General features: G+C 37.6%; 1 protein-coding gene across 1 annotated transcript; it reads right to left on the bottom strand.

Moving 5' to 3' along the window:
• Positions 1-10679: 10679 nt before the first annotated feature.
• LOC139152790 (uncharacterized) lies at positions 10680-19207 on the bottom strand. The gene is made up of 3 exons (XM_070726130.1): positions 18522-19207; positions 17145-17218; positions 10680-10776 (listed from the first exon to the last, which is right to left on the bottom strand). Exons 1-3 carry the CDS (start codon positions 18838-18840, stop codon positions 10693-10695), a joined length of 477 nt encoding a protein of 158 aa, XP_070582231.1. The 5' UTR covers positions 18841-19207; the 3' UTR covers positions 10680-10692.
• Between the last annotated feature and the right edge of the window lie 1338 nt (positions 19208-20545).

Here is a 20545-nt window from a genome sequence, read left to right as displayed (position 1 = left end):
ACTGAGTTGTCTTCATCAGTCCTTCATTTTCTTTTGGCGAAACATGTGCACTGATTGAATGATTGTAGGTGTTACCAATCGAGTTGTTCCACTGAAAGTTCAGTTTGTTCAAGTACGGAAGCCAGAATGTCTACTGTTCGTTCAGGCTGTATTTGTGTATGCTCATTTGAATCGGAGATCGGACTGTTGTAGGTTTTGTGAAGTTTGGCATCATCGTAACGCTTATATTACCGTTTCTTTAGTATGTGATTAGGCTACGCTCACAAATAACGGTGAGAGGCAGAGGAATTCGGGTTGGAATCGAAAATTTTGGGATTGTAGAGGGGTACTGGGAGATTTTGATCAGCATTTAGGGGACCTGAAAATGTTTTGGTTCCCTTTTACTATTTACGATTCCAAGGAAATTTGAAATTAATTTAATGAAAATTTAATAACATTTAAATGTCATCCGATTGTCCAAAGTTAGTAATAATTTAAAAAGATTTAGAATCGTTTGGTCGCATTTCATTACTTTTATCTCGACAATATCTTGTATTCTCTATTGCCTTGTTGTTGCATGATTGTTCTAATGTATCGTAATGTTTCGCGTTTAACAAGGCCCTTGAATGTTGCCGTTTGGTTCATGAACCGCAATGTATCTGTAGGTTTTGTGTGTATTTGCAGTCGAGAATGTTCTCTTTGTTCCACCGATGACCTTTATACATAATGAGGTCTAACGATATGGTTTCTTGAGAAGAGCTTTCGAAAATTTGAAAGTATGATGCATTTTTTGCATGTTTGATATGAATTCATTAAGCTCGTGTTGAGTTCCAATGAGAATCATACATCGTTTCTGAATCTCAGTCAGAGCGATATTTGTTCAGTGTGTTGCTGAATTATTCTCATTTTGTCTTGTGAAATATAATGTCGGGAATTTCTGGTAAAACTGGAGATCTCGTACCGCACCCAAATACATGACGGTAAAATTCACTGTTGACTTGAAAGTGTTGTTTTTCAAGATTATTTTCAGCATAGCTATCATGTCTTTTGTTGTTGGTTGTTTGATTATGCAATCATTTGATGATCTTTCCTGATTTAATGCTCTGTCGACTGATTCCATTGGTTCATTGTGCGTTGTATTAGTGTACAGTGAAACAATGTCTAGTGTTACCAATGTCGCATTGGCCGGAACTTTTATTGTCTCAATTTTCCGTGTAAAATCAGTCGTATCTTTGATGTATGTTTTATTTCTTCACGATTTATTTGAGAAAATAGTTAATGAATTTTGATCTGTGAAAGATTGGACTGCATCATCCACTTATAATTGGGCGGCCGACGAACTTTCCTCGTGGGCGTCATTTTGTTCACTTGTATTTTTAGCATAAGGTACCAACTTGTAAGTGGTGCTAGTGTTTTACTCTTAACTAGAATAATCGCCATGGCTAATTAACACTTTATATGAAACAGCCAAACATAATATACACTGACAATATACACAATATCATACACAAAATGCAAACAACGAAGATATGAACGGTGTGTTGAGTTGCTTTTCCTTCATTATATGAAATATATGATTATATGAAATATATGAAATATGGTGCCTTCCGTCTACATATTCCACATAACTGAACTGAAAATACAGATGTAACACAGATGTAGTAACCAATGATATCTCCATCAAACAAGATTTCTAGAGAAATTGAAACAAAAATGACATCAATAATACAAAAGGGTCATTCAACATACAGCTATTTATAACAAGATTGGAACTAAATTGGGATAATTGGATGGTGAAGTAATGTCGGTTTAATTTGCAAATTTAAGCTCATCTGCTTTTCTTTTTACTTGTAATGTTTTTAAGAGTAACTTGTTATATTTCAACACTCAACTATAGAGCATAAAACACGCTTTAGAAATTTGCAAAATATGAAGACCCAATTATCCAAAAACAGTTCCAATTGGTTTTATGTATTCTTGTTGTTCAGCTATATGGAATTAGACAGAAAATGTTCCAGTTTTCGTATCCTTAATAAACAAAAAATCAATTGCAAAACAAATTCAGATATTTATCCCCAAAACTTTAGCATTATTCGTTATTAGTACACAATATTTTGAATATTATAAACTAGTCAAAACGTTTACGATTTAATTGAAAATATTCAATAAGAATATTTTGAATACACGTTTGGAGTTCATGATTCTATTCTACATGCAAATACCTATCATTCGATATATCACTTGATAGTTGAAAAGTAAGTTTAGAGTACTTTACAATTGATTTTTGTAATTTTATATTGTGTTTATGAAAATTAGGTACCCGTTTGCATTATGCAAATTAAATCATTACAGCCTTATTTGTCAGCTGCATATCGTCTTTTTTCATGAGGCAAAGATAATAGGCTTTCAAATAACGTTTGATGTGGTTGTGTGATGCGGTTCTATGTGTTAAAATTATTATAATATCGTTATTAAAAAGGGAAAGTATATTGTTATACATTAGTACGAAAACATTTTAGTAAAATCATTTTAATATCTCTTTTGATATCCATTTTGTATTCTCCATGCAAATACCTTTCATTTGATATATCACTCGATAGTTTAAAGTATGTTTATAGTAGTTAATAAATTTCTAATTTTATATCGCATTTATGCAAATAGGGTACCCATGTAAATTATGCAAATTAAGGGCCACGTCCGTACTGACAGCTCCACATTGTCAATTTTCTTGAAGTAGAGATAGTAAGCTTTTAAATAACGTATGATGATGCTGTAAGATTTGTTTTTTTGTATGAAATTCTTTTAAATATTGTTACTGAAAAGGGGAAAATATCTTTTCAATATAAATGTGACAATATTTCAGTAAAATGAATTTAAATATATTTTTAGATGTCTTTTTAGTATTCTACATGCAAATACCTTTCATTTGATATATAACTCGATAGTTTAAAAGTATTTTTCGAGTAGTGAATAATAAATATCTAATATTAATCGCATTTATGCAAATTGGGTACCCGTGGGACTTATGCAAATTAGGGGTTACGGCCATACTTGACAACCAAAGTTGTCTATTTTCTTCAAGTAGAGATAGTAAGTTTTCAAATGATGTATAATGTGGCTGTATGATGTGGCTGTATGTGTTCAATTTTTAAGATATTGTTATTCAAAAGGGTTAAATATTTTTTCAGTATTAATATGAAAATATTTCAGTAAAACCATTTTAAATATCTTTTTGGATATCAATTTTGTATTCTACATGCAAATACCTTTCATTTGATATATCACTCAATAGTTTAAAAGTATGTTTAGAGTAGTTAACAATGAATTTCCTAATTTTATATCACATTTATGCAAATTGGGTACCCATGTGAATTATGCAAATTAGGGGGTTATGGCCCTACTTGGCAGCTCCACATCGTCAATTTTCTTGAAGTAGAGATAATAAGCTTTCAAATGATGTATGATGTGGCCGTATGTAAGGTGGGTACATTAAGTGTGAAAAATGGGTGTGTCTGCCGCTCGCCTATAGGTGTTGGTACAATGAAGCGTCTTTTCAGTTCTTTTGTACCGATGTCGCATCGCAATTGCCATGTGGTGTCAGAATTCAAAAATACCACGAAACCATAGTCCCTTGTAGAGGGACTGTGACGAAAATAATATTCAATCAAACTTTACAGGAGAAATAGTCGCGGTTTCCACACACTGCCTTGCATGCAAATGCTGTTCGAGTCGTTTGATTTTGGTATTATCGATGTAAACGTAACTCACACCTTCCGACCGCAGGGCTCGAAATTAGCGGTAGTCCCACGTCCACAGACTACCAACTTTTCCCTGGGGCTACCAAAACCCATGAAATGGTAGCTCACATGGACTACTAAAGCCTGGGACATGAAATTACTTAGTGAGCGACATGATGTTGATCGCTGTGAGATGACCGACGCTCATACAGTCAACCCAGTTATGAAATTAAAAAGCGACATGCAGTCGAATTTGTTAAGACAAACTTTCAATAAAATGTCATTATGTTAACTGATATACTTGATGGCAGGCTCGAGAAATGATGGCCAAAGAAAATTTATTTAATCACAATGTATAAATCACAATTAAACACAAAACTATTCAAACTGCAAAGAAAAGGCTGTCGGGTCACCCGCAAATTACGCTTTCGAAGTGTACGAGATGGTGTACTATGGTGGAGAAATATAGCCAATTGCCACGAAAGTATTCAGAAGATGACTGTACCAAGTTGTCATCCTGAAATTCATAGCCAATCTATTTTAGCCATGTTATGTTTACATGTGTTGAGTGAAAAGTAGTTGTCATGGCGAACATCAAAATTTGCATATAAGCTCTGCGTACGAATGAATAGGTCGCACCGTTGTCTACTACCCATACTGTGCAGTTCTCCTAAAGCTATGATCTGCGAGTATTGATGTCAAATGACTGGATAGAACCATAAAAATAAATCTTTCATTGACTAGATATCCTTTATCAAAAAAATTCTTCATTCATGCATGGGCTACCAGACATTGTCACTGGGCTACCAACTTCAGAAAATGGTAGCCCAATATAAAAAAGTTAATTTCGAGCCCTGCGACCGGCTTAGCATATTAACTAACCCCGAAATTTCGGGGTTGCATACATGGCTAGTTAGCATCGGCGAAGTTGTAATGATGAAAAAATTACAAAAAAACTCCGGGAAGTCGGGCACGGGCACAGGCGTCGACTGTCACTCACACGGAAAAACTTTTGCTAAATGACGTCACTCGTATGCATATTAGCTCGTGACGTGGTTGCCAAATGTTATATGGTAAATTCAACTGTCCTTACTGTGAACCGCATAACACAGAAAAGTAATATAGTAATCATGGAGCTCCCGCCACTACCTTCATGAAGTAATCGAGCAAAATGTCACACTCTGGTTTTCCGACATTGAATTAATTAAAGGCCAGGGAGGGTTCCAGGGAGGGTTAATTTCTTCTCTGTTTATTTCTCTTTTTGGCACCGGTTTTACGAAAGACTGTTTCAAAACAATCAACAATGCATGCAGTTGGTGTAAAGTCTGAAATTTTGTGCGAGTGATGGCATATCGGCACTCGTCCAAACAGGAAATCAATAATGCACTGAAGACGAGCACATGTCTATCCAGAAGGACCTGGTAGAAGTTAGATTTATATTCACAGTACATTTGTGTTCGGTCGTGTTGCCAGAATGGAAGTGCAAAATGAATTGTAAACGCTTATAATATATTATGCCCGCCTGTTTGAAGTACCATGCACCTTTGGTCAAGAGCTACAACGGACACGGACCAATGCAGAATCGGACAAAACTCTACTTCGAACAACTGGACTGTGCGGCTTCGTCATTACGCATATAAGTACCGTTCATTTCACTTGATATTGATGGGAAAACTTGAGCCCGATCATTTTCATGATGCTGGATTTTACAGTCCTATAATTGCGTAAAACTGTATGGACCTTAAATAAAAAGTTGTATTTGAAAAGTTGTCCTTCACTCAAAAGCGATAATAAGTTTAATGAGTGTTAAACGTTTACTTTTATGTCCGATGTTTAGCCCACCCCATACGCATGATCCAGGTACCCCTTTAAAACACAGACAAAACAAATTTGGTCATGAAGTACTTTGCCGAAACTTCCGCTTCCGGCCATCATTGACTGTATGTAACTGATATTTCAAGCGTATTTCCATTACGTTAAAAGTTGTGAAATGTTAATATTTGCCAAACCGTTGACTACTAAGCCAGGAATTGTCGACTTGAAAATCTGTGCCTTCGCTAACGAATGACGGTGACAATGAGGCAACGCGTTCACAAACAGCTTACAACACTCTGACTGTAGTATTTGTTGTTTCACACCTACGACAAGCCTCTTTTTGTCCAATTTTTAACATTGCTTGTCGAACCATTGTCTTGGTTTCTGTAAGTTGATCGACTCCTCACCGTGGTTGTTCTACTGTTCTTGAGTTCGCACGCGTCTAGTGACATCCATCTCTACGGTAATGTTGGCATTATAATAAAGAATGATAATCTGCTATGATTTATCAGTCAGTGTTAAACTGTACAGAAGCGATCTCCGCAATCAATTATTGCCACATGCATTCTGCCAATCTTGTACCAAATGATCTGCACTATCTTGCACCTTCATGGTACAGGGTGATCACGTTAGGGAGAGGAAATACTAAGATGATAGAGCAATCAAAAGCCTTGGAAATATGACATCTAAGTGTCTTGCCTAATACAGCACGACGAGCTTCATTGAACGAGGGTTGGATGAAAAGTTTTTAGCCTAACTGTGAAGGAGCGACGCCAGGTCAATGAAGCTTGGTTGACATTCAATTCAACTCTTTAGATGACTAACTGACTGGTTTATCTTCAGTTTGCTGTGTATTTGACTGCTGATACAAGACTTACGAGAGGCTATAAAAAAACGCGGGGAAAGTTGAGAAAAAAAGGTGTCTTGCTCCATTAGATCAATCACTCCAAAAGTCAGTCATTGCCATGGCAACAGCGTGACTGCGGCTTCCAACTCGTTCCACACCAACCATACTCTCCTGACCTAGCACCCTCAGACTTTCATCTCTTCCAAAACATGAAGAAATAGTTAGCTGGAAAGCATTTTGACGATGACAGTGATGTCATATCCGCCGTTCAGGATTATTTTGACTACCAAGATGAAAGGTTCTACCACCGTCCGGAGGGACGGTGGTTCTACAAAGAAGGGATCCAAGCGCTGCAGTACCGCTGGCAGGAGTGTGTGGACCGCAAGGGGGACTATGTCGAAACATAAATAGTATAGAAACTCATTCCAGTAGGACCTCCTAGTCATGTTCAAAACTTCATCCAACCTTCTTTATACTATAGCTAACCTAACCACACACGATCGTGGTTGAGTGGCACGCCCAACTTCGATACTTGGACACAGTAACCTAAGCTTAGACAGTGACGGGGTATTATCATTATCTTAGCCATGGCATACACTCGGCAACGGTTTAGTGTGTACGGTTACAGCGATTATTTTGCAGTTGTGTTATCTAAAGGGCCAAATTTTTTCAGTCTAACCAGTAATATATAAATTATCTGGTTTTTTGTTACACATTAAACATTAGGACAAACACAATATTCGAGTCTGCAGTATGTTGGTATCTAGATATCATCATGATCGTGTGATGGTTCAGCACCTCACTGTGCGTTTAGGATCTGCACTGAGCACACAATACGGTAAATCATAGTCAAAACTCATTTGTGTGATATGTATGAATAATGCTGCTTCTTGGATTCTAATAATATACTATTAAGGGTGCAGAGGTGACTAAGTGATAATTAACCAATTAGGTGCCATGTATTTCTATGGCAAAGGCCCCCCAGGCCAAGGAATTTTTTACCTGTCCTGTAGCGTAGGAATTTGGTAGCACTCAAAACTACAGCTGTCATTCCAGAAATTGCCACAAACATCACACATAAACACCTTTACTTTAGTCTTAGATCATCAACTCACACACTGGAGTGATATATTTAATTCACAATTATATAAAAAATGCAAAAAAGGTTTAAAATAGACTTGAAAATAAACAGCAACCACCAGTATATTTCAAGGACTACACAGGCAATTACATGAATTTACTGGGTATAAACAGGATTTGAATAAAACTGAACAATACATGCATATATGTCATACAAATTATTTATTGAAATCAGCCAAGTGACTACAAAGTACTACTTTCCACAAAATTCAAACACTTCATGGTTACTTGTTTGTGACATGAAAATACAAAAGCCAAAATCACATTGGCAGTTGAAGTATGCCAAATGAATGTTCACCAACTTATAGGGAAAGTGTCCTTTGGCAACAATAACCATTAGGTATACAATGGACATGCACTGTGCAGGGGTAAAAATGATCAGTTACTTTGGCTTTGGTAGCCAAAACAATGGCATCAGAAAGGAAAAAAATATCCATCCAATATTTCCATAGTGTTGAAAACAATACTTTAAATAAAATATAACTACAAGTACACCTTTCTATTCAATGGACAAACAATTAATAAGTCCATGCCATTTGTGGAGTCATCAGCTGGGGCGAATTTGCCACAAAATCTTTGAATTGGTATAAAAGTTGCTGGACCAGGATGCTCAAATTTCTTTTTGCACCATGCTGAAAGTGGGTTGATATAACCATGCTCCAAGTCAGTCGGTTTAAACCAGTCTACCACTGCAATGTTGTGTTCTAGTACTCTGTTATCTATTTCCAGACAGTGGGTCATGTAAAACTTCACTTTGCCAGGCCGAAGATATTTCACATATTAGACATGATTGAACCATTTTGTCCAGCCCAAGAAGCCATAATAAACTGATATCTTATTGTGCGTTTGTTTGCAGCTGACCCATACAATTCTTGGCCAATGTAAACACGGCCATATTTCTTGTAAGTGCTACATAGAGAGGACATTGGCAAATCTTGGTTACAATACAATTGTTTATACATCTGATGAAGCATGACTTTATCATCAGTACACAGAGTTTGCATTGAAAAACATTGTTGTGTTTTTACAGAATCATTGCATGAACAGATATCTCTCAATACAGTTAATGGTGCTGTAGCAGCATGTATCAAAGTTAATACTGAAGAAGGTTTTGGTAAAAGACTGTCATATGTTAGAGTACAAGACCGATCTAAACAAAGTGGCAACAATTCATTAGAAAAGAGTGAGGGGAGTTTGTCTCGAAGTTCAAATGTTAATGTCTGGGTGATTACTGTTCTCATCATTTGTGTTTCAATGCTGTGATGATTTGTCTTAATTTCGCCCATGAAACCATTGCATCTTTCAAAGGAAAAACACCAGAAACCATAGATTGGGCCAATATCTTTAACACAATCAATTAAGTGGCAGTGCAAGTGCATATTTGGGGTCACTGTGAGTCTACCATACAATAATTCAAACTCCTTGCAGAATTTTACAAACAAGTTATCTGCCTTAAAGAGATCATCTTGGCTTATGTAAGATCGACACAGATAACGGCAAGCAAGAACGAAACTTTGCCAACAACGTAAATGTTGCTCTTGAATAACGTCTTTCATAACAAAAAGGGAGTAGACCAATGTCCAGTTTTTCCATTCATCTGCCGTGAATTTGCCATAATTAGAAGATATTTTTGTGGGTAGCCGGCCCAAATCTGAACACACATTTATGTTTGCAATTTTCGTTGCTAACTGATCTAACAGACTCTGTGTCAACAGTCCACTGTCAATCCAAGTTGTGAACACCTTTTTTGCTGTTCCAGTAAATAGATTATGCATGGGATCTATCATACAAAATCTGACAGCATTGTAATATTCTAGTTCCAAAAGCGCAGTGTACTTCACTCCATGCCTACTCTCTAATCTTTTTTGAGCAGCTTTGCTTTTTGCTTTCCTCACTAAATCTGAATGTCTTCTATGAAGACTATTTGAACGTGGAATCCAATTTTGTCGTTCAAATCCACTGTAGTCTAGTTTATGTTTCTTTTTTCCATTTTTATTGAAACCATTCTCAACTGATGGGAATTTTTTGTAGCACTTTGTACAACCGTGTGTTGCTGAATGTCCGACAAATCCACAGAGTTTTCTGTTGGCTGGCAAGTCAGAGCTGCAGCACAGCAAAGCTGCAGAGCAAACTTCACCATCAACAGGTTGGTGTGCAGTTTTTAAGTTTATACCTCTCCAAAGTGTTTTAAGTTCTTTTACTAAAGGACCAAGAAAAGAATTTAGAGAAACTGGCTCCTTATCTAATGCTGGAATTACACCTACAACCATTATGTTCTCCTTTTTAAAGCGGATTTCACGTGGCAAATTCATGAAAGCCAGGTACAACACTCCAACAGAAAAGTCACAACGTCTTTCATATGGTTGAAACCAATCGACATTGAGCATCAATCCAAAGTTGTTGGGTTTGTTTAAGAAATCTTTCCCTTCATATTGCTGGAAGTCTTTCCATATGGCCCCATCATAAACATCTGCCATATATCCTATAGGAACTGACCGCTGTCTCCAGCTTTCACAGCTTTCTTGAAAACCTGAACGGAGTAGATATTTTTCTAGTGAATCAATGACACTTTGGTAACAATATATCTTCAAGGGGTAAAATTTTTTTGTTCCATCACTTAATACAACCTTTCTAGCTAAACTGGAACCACATACTCTGTTTCTCTGTCTACCCCTCTTGTACATAATATTATTACACAGTCTTACTTGAGTCTGCCCATTTACAATTTCAACACACTCCCCAAAGTCATACAGTTTTTGACACTTTGGGCACACTGCAAATTTCTGAAAATCATCTCGGTCAAGTTTTAAGAACTTTCTCATCAAATATAACGATGAGGGAAAGAATGCGTACAGTGACAACATAGAGGGATGCTCTTCAAATACACATTTCATCCACATACATAGAAATCTAAGCAGATGGTCAATTGCATTCCAGCTGATATAGTTGGCAGTTTGCCAGACAAGTATGAAGTAAAGTAGCCAAGTTATCAACGCTGTATGTTTGGGGGTTATGTCCTGGTGTCTGTTACTGTGAATTTCTAATGAGTCTCTATTATCTTTTGAGATGTGGCCGCTTTCATCAATAAGGTCTTGCAGGTCTAAAGGATGTACTTTACTGTTCCATTCCTCAGGATCATCTTCCGACTCTAATTCATCATCGCTGTTGTCAGAATCAGAACTGCATGTAGTAGTTTTTTTCTTCTGTATCACTGGATTCACTGTTACTTTCAGTGCCACTAGAGTTCATTCCATTGCACTGCAAAGAAAATAATATGACTGTCACAAAACAAGTCATTGACAATGAAACAGTCCCCGCTTGTTAATGGGTACTTTAATTACAAGTCCTCTGAAAGGAAAGTACTCTTCATTAATTAGGTCAGTGATTAAAAATACTTCGATACAGATGGGGCTTAATGGCCAAAAATGAGTTCCATGGTTAGGAAAACATAAAACCAATGTAAGCCGCCATACTAATTAAAAAAGGTCATTAAAATGAATTACTTAATAGTAGTACTTAATCGACAGAATGCTGTCAGACATTTTTGCATCCTATCCTAACACTGACAGATTATCACCGGTACCATATTTCATAAAGTTTGATGCAGTACTTTGGACATTCACCCTAAAAACAAAAATCCATTATGTAAATGCAAACCAGCAATGATACAACTAAGTGTCAATGATTTGTATTTACAACACTTTGAGATCAAAATCTGTACCAAGTTTCATCAAATTTAACGCAGTATTTGTGGACATATCACTCTAATTAGGAAAGTTCATTACATATGCAATTCCAAATTGATTAACTTGACACTAATAAATGTCTTTTTCACTGTTAAAGCAATGTAAGCATAACATCTGTACCTAGTTTCATGAAATTTGATGCAGTATTTCTTGACATATCAGACTAATTACGAAAATTCAATAATTGACATGATACTGCTACATGCCGTTAAACAAATTGATGTGCATATGTATGACATAGGTCAATGTCCTTGTGCCAACTTTGAATGATACTGGTGGAAATATGTCTGAGTTATGGCTCTGTACATGAAAAAATCGTAACAAAATGGCCACCAGGCAGCCATTATATTGCATTGGACTGTGAAACCAATAGACATACTTATTTATGACATGATAGGTCAATGTCCTTGTACCACCTTTGAAAAATATAAGTTTTTACATATCCAAATGGTGGCTCAGCTGACATGACAAAATCTTAACAAAATGACCACAAGGCAGCCATATTGAATGATGGTGAGGTGCATTATGTATAATCCTAGGCTGGCATTAAATGAAATCTGTCACAGACAAAACCACTGACCCTCTCTACAATTGAGCATTTCTAAATTAGGCTGAACACTCCAGCAGTCCACTGACATTTTGTTCAAAATGGCAATTTCTCAAAATAAACAAAATTAGCTAACAAAAATGTCAGGGATTCTAGATTGTTACAATTTGGATTGAAGAAATGAGGGGAGAACCGTTTGATTTCTGGGAAGGGGTATTGAGGAAGTGGGTATGGGAGCAATTTTTTTTTCTGTCAGAGTGACAGCATTTTTTTTCTACTGTCAGACCTGCATTGTGTTTTCAAATGGAGTATTAGTGCAATTTTTTATTGTCATCAAGTTTGTAATGCGATATTTATAAGGGAGCCATCATTATCTACGCTTGGGGAGTCAGAGGAATTTCATTGTTAACATCGAAGTTACAAGTGAACCCCCCCCCCCTCACCAACCATGATAAATTTGAGTAACCTCAAACTCTAAAATTTTGACTGACATCCCCCTACTCAGAAAATTTAAATACCAACACATGTAATTTTAAAATTAACAAAATACAGCAACAGTAAAGACCTTTGAAATCCTGATGTACTCTGCTAGACTATCATTAGTTATCTCATGATGGTTCAAAAAAGGTGAACCCATCAAAATGAAATTCAAAGTCACAACAAAATAAAGATATAAAAGCTCACGCTATAACCAGTATCTAACCATATAGTATATTGTTTAATTTGGATGGGTATTATGACATGGTTTTCACTAGAATATCCGACTAGGCAGAATTTGAAAGTACAAGGGGAGAACACACGAGAGGCTGAGGGGGAAAGTGTTACTGGGGGTTTCCCCTATCTTGCATGGAAATTTTTAAGATATTGATGTGTGCAATGGTACAATCTGGTGTAATCTGAGAGGTGTTTTTAATTTTTTTTACTAATTTTTAGGTTTTTTTCTAAGTGAAACTGTTTGAACACCCCAAGGGGGAGAGCACTAGGGAGGGTCCCCCCTCTCGTGTTGGAAATTTTGCGAAATCTATGTGTTTAATCCTGCAATCTGAGAGGAGTTTCAGTTTATTTCGCCCAAAACATTGAGTAACCCCGCCCCCTCTTCTTCCTCGCCACATTTTGAGTAACGCCAAATTAAGTTTTCAATATTTTGAAAGAACCACCCCTCTCACATTCCTCCGGATACATGGCGAGACACCGGTGAATCGGTAGTACTTTGACCCTGGTCATACGACCTGTGTCCCCGGTAAACCGGTTTGTTGATTGCGTGATTCGTCAATATTTTGAAAGAACCACCCCTCTCACATTCCTCCGGATACATGGCGAGACACCGGTGAATCGGTAGTACTTTGACCCTGGTCATACGACCTGTGTCCCCGTAAACCGGTTTGTTGTGATTGCGTGATTCGTCCTAACGGTGTTTCAGAACCATAGACCGAGTTCCTTCATCAGTCCCTCTCTGTTTTTTATCCCCTTCGCTTGGTTGTATGATCATTAAGTCATCTTCATCCTCAAAGAGGAGAACCTAGATTACTTATTGAGAGAGTAAGCCACTATTGACAGACTCTATAGTGAGCGACCCGGTGTGTGGTGTCATATTATTATGATATTATTAATATGACCAAGCATCAATTTAAGTTCTCAGGGAAGATGTTATCTTTTGTGGTCAGAGAAACAAGGCCCACACATTGTATTTCATTATATTTGTTGTTCCTCAATTTCTCATTGTCAACTTGTACATCTTTCTAACATATTTATATTGAGAGGATAATATATTGTCTTTAACACTAGTTTATTGACTCCTCTCTTACAGAAGTCAAATTGTCCCCTTTAGATAGTGCCTATGCCATTGAGATATTGCAACAGAATCCTGAAATATGATTATTTGGGTCAGAAAAGGGAAGAAAAACATTGAGTGCACTGAGGTGTAAAGTAGACCTATGTAGTGCATGCTTATATCACAAGTGCTGCTTGTGGTAAAACATTTGCGCCGCCTATGGCAGCACACCGGCAAAGAATACATGAGAATTAGGTTTCCAAATTTTGCTCATTTCATGTGCATTGTAACAATTTTTTTCACTTCTGTCTGTTATGACAATATCTTATTTTTTTCTCTCAGGCCGTTACAGGATCATTTTTTCCTTCTTTCTCACCTGATGACAATTTTTGTTTCAAAATCCTCCATATCCCCCCAAAAAACAAATGGTTCTCCCCTAAGCTCTGTACATGATTGAATTATGGATAAAGAATGAATTCTTTGTGAGTGAGATACATGTGAAGAACAAGTGTGGTTATTCTTCAAGAAAAGTTCACAAATACATTTCTTTTGGCCTTTGGTTAAAATTTCCTTAGGTTTGACAAAACAGGTGCAAATTCTTTACCTACTTTCCACCGCACTTTTATGTTTAGCCAAGGATAAAACTGTAGGAATACTTGTAAACAATACTTTTGTTTCAATTATCATGTAGCAACTATTCCCAATTCACTCCAAATTAGAAATGAGAAGAACAGTGTTATTAAAAGAACACTTGGAAACTTCATAAAAATAGCGCCAATGGCACTTGATCACAACTGGCACATTGTGAAACTACTCATAATTAATGAGGTACAATATGTGGCGTCATGCGATGATGCGGTGTCCCATCATACCATATATGAAGGGTGTAGCACTTGTGGTTACTGAGTTATGGACAAATATGTATATTTCAGGTCAAATGTCACTGAGGTCATGTGACATTTTGTCAAAAAAAATGAATTGCTAAGTCATCCCTATATACCAAAAATCAGACCTAGCTCTATTGGCTCGCTCAAAATTAGATATGCACATAATTAATGAGGTACAATATGTGGCGTCATAAGGTGTCCCATCATACCATATATGAAGGGTGTAGCACTTGTGGTTACTGAGTTATGGACAAATATGTATATTTGAGGTCAAAGGTCACCGAGGTCACGGGAGATTTTGTCAAAATATTTTATATATCTGCGTGAACGGAGGGACATGACCCAATCTATAAGGCCCTGGACTTCATCCATGGAGACTAAAAACTGTGTCACTGAATCCTTTTTGCAATATGAATATGATGACAAACTAAATTTTTATTTTACTTGGCCTTATACATGGGATTCTATAGACAGCTGACTTATACATGGTAGTCTATGGTGGTGTAAACTAAAAGTCCTCTAACATGGCCAAATCGACGTGCATCTGTATGGGGTAGGGTACTATCCTTGTGCAAAGTTTGAATGAAATTGACCAGGGCATGTCTGAGATATCTGCGTGAACAGACGAGGACGGATGCACACACGGACGCAGGCACACACACACGGACATGACCAAACCTATAAGTCCCCCGGACGGTGTCCGTGGAGACTAATTAGACAGACCACGAAGTCAATGAGCAACATACAGCTGAAAGACTATTTTTCACATTGCGATTTTAAGCCCATTTTTATGAGAAAAGGGACATGTATATGCATATGGAGAAAACAGCAGAAGGCATATTTGTAAATTGTTTGTTAAGTGACAATCATATATGCATCTCTTGATATTTTGTGGTTATAAGGTATAACAGTAGTGTAAGAATAATGAGGTTAGAATAAGTTAGTAAAGCTAAGTTGACAGTAATTAAGATTACAAAATTATGCACTAAGCGGAGGAAATCTGAATGAAATAAATGTTGAAAAGTAGCAAAGTCATGGTCATCTTTTGTCTAATACCTTGTGTAAGTTCATGAACTTACATAAATCTTGCTATAGATTTGTTGCTAATGGGCAATAACTGTGTTTCAGATCATTTGAGAGCAATCCATCCATGACAGGTTTAAATTGTAATATACTTCTATTTAAAGGAGAGAAACTTCTCAAATAATTTTTTCCCTGTAATTTCCTGTGAGAACACATGGACATGCGTAGGACTCTATGCTGGTGCTACCTTGCAACTTGTCATGGCATTGTCTAACCTGTTCACCCCAATTTCCTGTAGACAGGTCCACACTCACCATTGATAACAATGGGTTTGGGCCATACCATAGTGAAAGACTGTAACATGTGAGGTCATGGATACTTAATCTCAGGAATGTCAAAGTCTGTATATTGACTCAAGGATGTTTACATAACAAATGCTTAGGGTCATCTCAAAAGTGAGAATCTAAACTATGAAATATGTTTTTTTTATTGCTTTTGATACAAAAGAGCATAGAAATCTCTTATACTTTGAATCAGCCATCCTGCATATTTCTAACATTCATCAAAACCTAATTTCTGTTCCACAACTCATAAAACAGTCCACAATGCAGGATTGGTGTACATTCCAAAACTACATATATGAAAGACCCCTAAAATCAATTAGTTAAAAAGGGGGGTTAGAAATTTCCCAAAATTATATAACCACCGCTCCGTTTGGCTCAATTTTCGGAATTGGAACCTTGCAACCAGTCTATGTATCGGTACCAAATATCAACGCAGTCTGTTCAGCAGTTTTGACTTTTTGTCGTTTACGGAAATGGACGACATCAAACACCGGTTGAAACCACCTCTATATCACAACTTCCAGTTGTGATAAAAATTAGTGATGCTGTCGATACGGTACTACATATACATGGGTGACATGATATGAGATTTTACAATGGAATCAATGATGCTACAAATCAGAGTCATTCATGGGATATGCTTGAGGTAATATTTAACACACATGCCCCTCCACCCACTGGAGGGAGAGTCCTTCACATTTAAAACAGAGAGCTGCTATAGTAATGCCAAACATGAACAAAGGCACTGCTGTGATAATAATTTCCTTGGACCAGGGTTTTTCTTGCTTATGCAGTGATAGGAGCCATTTGATATGATGATGAATAATATTCATGTTCACTTTCATTCCATATTTGCTTTCGTAATGATATTTGTATTTGTATTTGTATTGCAGCCAATGACAGAAAGTGTACTTTATAGTAAAGTTTTGGCCATGAAAAGTACGTTTGTAGAAATTGAAGCATTGCTACATATACAATATCACATTAACAGCTTTGTCAATACCACTGAATATTGTAACATCACACTCCAGATTATTGCAGGTAAAGCATTCAAATTATTTTTATCCGTTGGCTTCAAACTCAGTTTACATATTCTTTTATATTCATTTTCTACATTTAAAGAATTCACCGGCATTGTCAAAAGGATAAAATGCTACCGATGTTGTACCCTTCCTTGTAATGGATCCAAGCAAATTTCACACTTCATAATGTACTCAGCTTTGCCTTGTACATTATGCGTCATCACTGATTGCATTCCATAATGTGACACAATTCATTCATGGTGTTGCATATCATAAGATCCACTACCAGAGTTTCATGGTAATGGTGCCTCAGTGTTGTATTGAATGTTGTTGTAGCTTGTTTCTTGCTGCATCCGTTACCTAAGAATAAATGGGGATATGATTACAAACTTGAATCTTTTTTTAAACATTAACAACTATCATCTCCAATATTAACCCTTTCAACCCGGCTTGGACAGAAATGTCCGATGACATCATAGAGTACCAGGGGGTCAGGTGCAAAGGGTTAAGAGTCAAACTTTATTAACTGCAAACAAGGAATGCAATACCTGGGTGCAAAACCTCTCAAAATCGTTTCAACAGCTGCAAAACAAGGCGGCCATTTCCTCTGTTCAAATGTTCAGTAGCCTGTCACTTGACTCTGTGTGTACAAGGGGTTGGGCAGAAATTAAATGGGCGGTTTTCCAAAATGACCCTGCGTGAAAGATAGTGACTCTTTACAGGTGTATGCAAGAAATAGAGTGACCCTCCCTAATTTTACTGCTCAAAAAAAGCGTGGCCCTCCCCTTTCATGTCATGGTCCCCAATAATTTTAATTGACACATAATTTCTCATTTGACCATTGAATTTTCTTAAAATAATCACTTGTTTTCCTTCCACTTCAATTAAGGTACACATTATATAAAGTATCAATCATATATAATCATATTTAAATCAACAGATATAGCTTGTTTTCTTGGGAATAATTTTTACCAAATGCATTATGTGTTATAATTTGATATTTTTCAGAGCACTCCATCGGCAACAACTTGCCTTTTCATCATTGCGATAGTTGTGCAAAAATTATGTCCCACACCAAAGGCACGGGTGGAATTCTGTGAACCTTCAAAAACACACATATGATAGATAGTTCAACTTGTACATAGTTACAATTGGCAAAAGTGTTGTCTAACAGCTAAATTGAGGCCATGACACCTTTTTGGGCACCCCTAAAAAAGTAATGGTACAGTCGCCTAGGTACTTCTGTGGCAGCATACTTGACAAGGTCCAAAAAAAGTGCTTGTGCGAAAAATAGCGACCAACCACCCCATCCCCACCCCAAACATCGGCCTATCCCCTGTAATTTCTGTCCAGTCCCTGAGGAGAATTTTGAACATGAGTTGAAACTCAGTGACGTCATTGTGTATACTTGTCAATGGTACCAAACGTAATGAAGATTAACCTGTCCCCAAGAAAGAGTTACTCCATATAGTAACAGTCTTCAGTAGCAGGCGTCAACCACACATTTCTTTCTTAAAGACCAAATCGGTCGACACTACGGCGCCTGCCGTGGCTGAACTAAAAAGCAAACAATAGTTAAATACTAAGCCGAGACGATGGATGTGCCACTGTGGTACGTCCATGCCGAGACTAAATTAACGATAAATTCAATGTGATGACTCACCATCGATAAAAGATGAGCTAGAGGATGTTTCCATACTGTCATCATCGCTGCTTGAAGTCGAATCATCGTACATTGACTGATGTAGTTTTGGCGATGGCCCGCTGACATGACCCTTTCCTTCGCTAATGCTACCATAACGTTCGATACCAAACCGGTTTGCCTGTGCGTTCCCTGGCCGGAATGCTTTCTCGGGGGATCGACATTTCCAGGTTCCATCCAGAGCGAGAAATCGCTTCTTATGATCGAAAAAGGATCTTGACGACATATTCTTGGCGCAGCATGGACATGTCTTTCTTACAGGCTGGCGTGTTTTAGGCATGGCTATAAACTTAGATATGATGCAGTATATAGGCTACAAAATCTCTGCCTAACGCACAGTGTCTGGATGGACTATGCGTAGCTATAGAGGCAGCGTGCTGCCCTGGATCAAGCCCTCTAGGCAACTCGGAATATTTCGATCCCTGTATCTCACGTGACCTAACACGCGTAGTAGAGGCCAATCGCTCGTCTAAATTTTCTAAACCTTGAAAAGCTAGAGGGTATGGCGTTTGTTTCAATTTTTGGTGGACTCTGCTGAGGCTTAGTCGCTATTCGTTCAACACAAAGAAACACGGAACCGAAATATTACAATGTATCCACAGAAACTCGACGTGTTTTCATTTTTGTGTCAAAAACAGAATGATGCACAGTGCTAGTGCGTAGACATTTTAGGCGCACAATCAGATACAGCCCGCAATGTTTGTCAAAATGGCGTTATACCTTCTGATATTTTAATACCTTGCGCATTGGAGTTTTCCATCAAAGCAATACACTCTACACGTGGAAATCATATCTCCGTCTGTGGAAAGGCGTCCAGCAGCATTTCTGGTAGCTCTGCATGGCACCGGCTGTGTGTTACCGGCGTTATTACGCTGGTAACACACAGCCACAGGCGTTCTGTTTTGTGGGTAGTTTGTAAAATTGTAGTTTTAATGTTACGTTTCGACGTTCTCTTCCATAACCCACGGAAGAGAACGTCGGAACGTATCAAAAACTACACTTTTACAAACTACCCCGTAAACAGCACGCCTGTGCACACAGCCCTGCCATGCAGAGCTATTGGACTATATGATCTCCGGCAACAGTTAGTTCACAAAATAAGAAGAGATTAAGGCGACTGGTTTCGTTGATCTTCTGTGCAAAATATTTAAGCCGTAGTTAAACTTGAATTTGCAGCAACGACAGTGAAGAACATTTGGATATTTTTTGCAAGACCAGTTCATTATCGCCCCTGTAGGCCTAAGCTATTGCAGTTGTCGACAATGCTGATCACCAGCAGATGTTGATCAAACGTAACGCAAGCCAGGCTTATTTCCGGGGCTGATTTCTCCCAGTTCAAGGTCAAATACGAAGCGACATGTAAAAGCGCTCAGTCTAAGATGTAGCTCTGCATGGCAGGGCTATGTTCCCGGCGTTAGGCTATACCATGGATGTAGAAAGAGAGACTCTTTCTACCTCCATGGTTATACTGCCTCCCCACAGCCTTGCCATGCAGAGATCTCCCAGGTGCAGTGTTATAACTTGTTCTGAAATCATCCGTACAGGATCGCCCGACTTTCCTAACTTCAGCTAATATGAAGGCTACTGAGAAAGCGATAGATATGACAGTAAGTATCTGTTAGGCCTTATTGTAAAAAAACCATATGTGTGGTTTGAAGAGAAATGTAAAATAAATATAACACTGCCACAAATCAAATGACCAAGGTGTGTTCAGAATACCCTGTCTCCCCGACGATTGCGTGTGTTTGTGTAGATTAGGCCTAAGCGGAGGTGCAAATTAATGCTAATAGCCTTATCAAACGCAACGCCAGCCAGACTGACATCTCCAAGCTGCAGCGTTAAAAATACAGCGCCATGTAATTGTATGGGATCTCCAGATTTTCTTCAGCGTGTAAATTTTAAAGGTTATTTAGATAGAAAGCTATAATTATTTGCCAATATCCGATACAAAAACTGTTTTCAATTCAGGCCCGACTTTAACTTGA

The sequence above is a fragment of the Ptychodera flava genome, chromosome 2, assembly GCF_041260155.1.
Source record: "Ptychodera flava strain L36383 chromosome 2, AS_Pfla_20210202, whole genome shotgun sequence".
NCBI lineage: Eukaryota > Metazoa > Hemichordata > Enteropneusta > Ptychoderidae > Ptychodera > Ptychodera flava.
This window is presented reverse-complemented; position numbering and strand designations above follow the sequence as displayed.

What these genes read in the sequence shown, in the direction of transcription:
- LOC139152790 (XM_070726130.1), bottom strand. Translation starts at nt 18,840, where the DNA reads ATGCCTAAAACACGCCAGCCTGTAAGAAAGACATGTCCATGCTGCGCC. An exon ending in TAGCTCATCTTTTATCGATG is followed by an intron (nt 17,219 to 18,521) that starts GTGAGTCATCAC and finishes ATTTATTCTTAG; the next exon opens with GTAACGGATGCAGCAAGAAA. An exon ending in ACCATTACCATGAAACTCTG is followed by an intron (nt 10,777 to 17,144) that starts GTAGTGGATCTT and finishes TTTTCTTTGCAG; the next exon opens with TGCAATGGAATGAACTCTAG.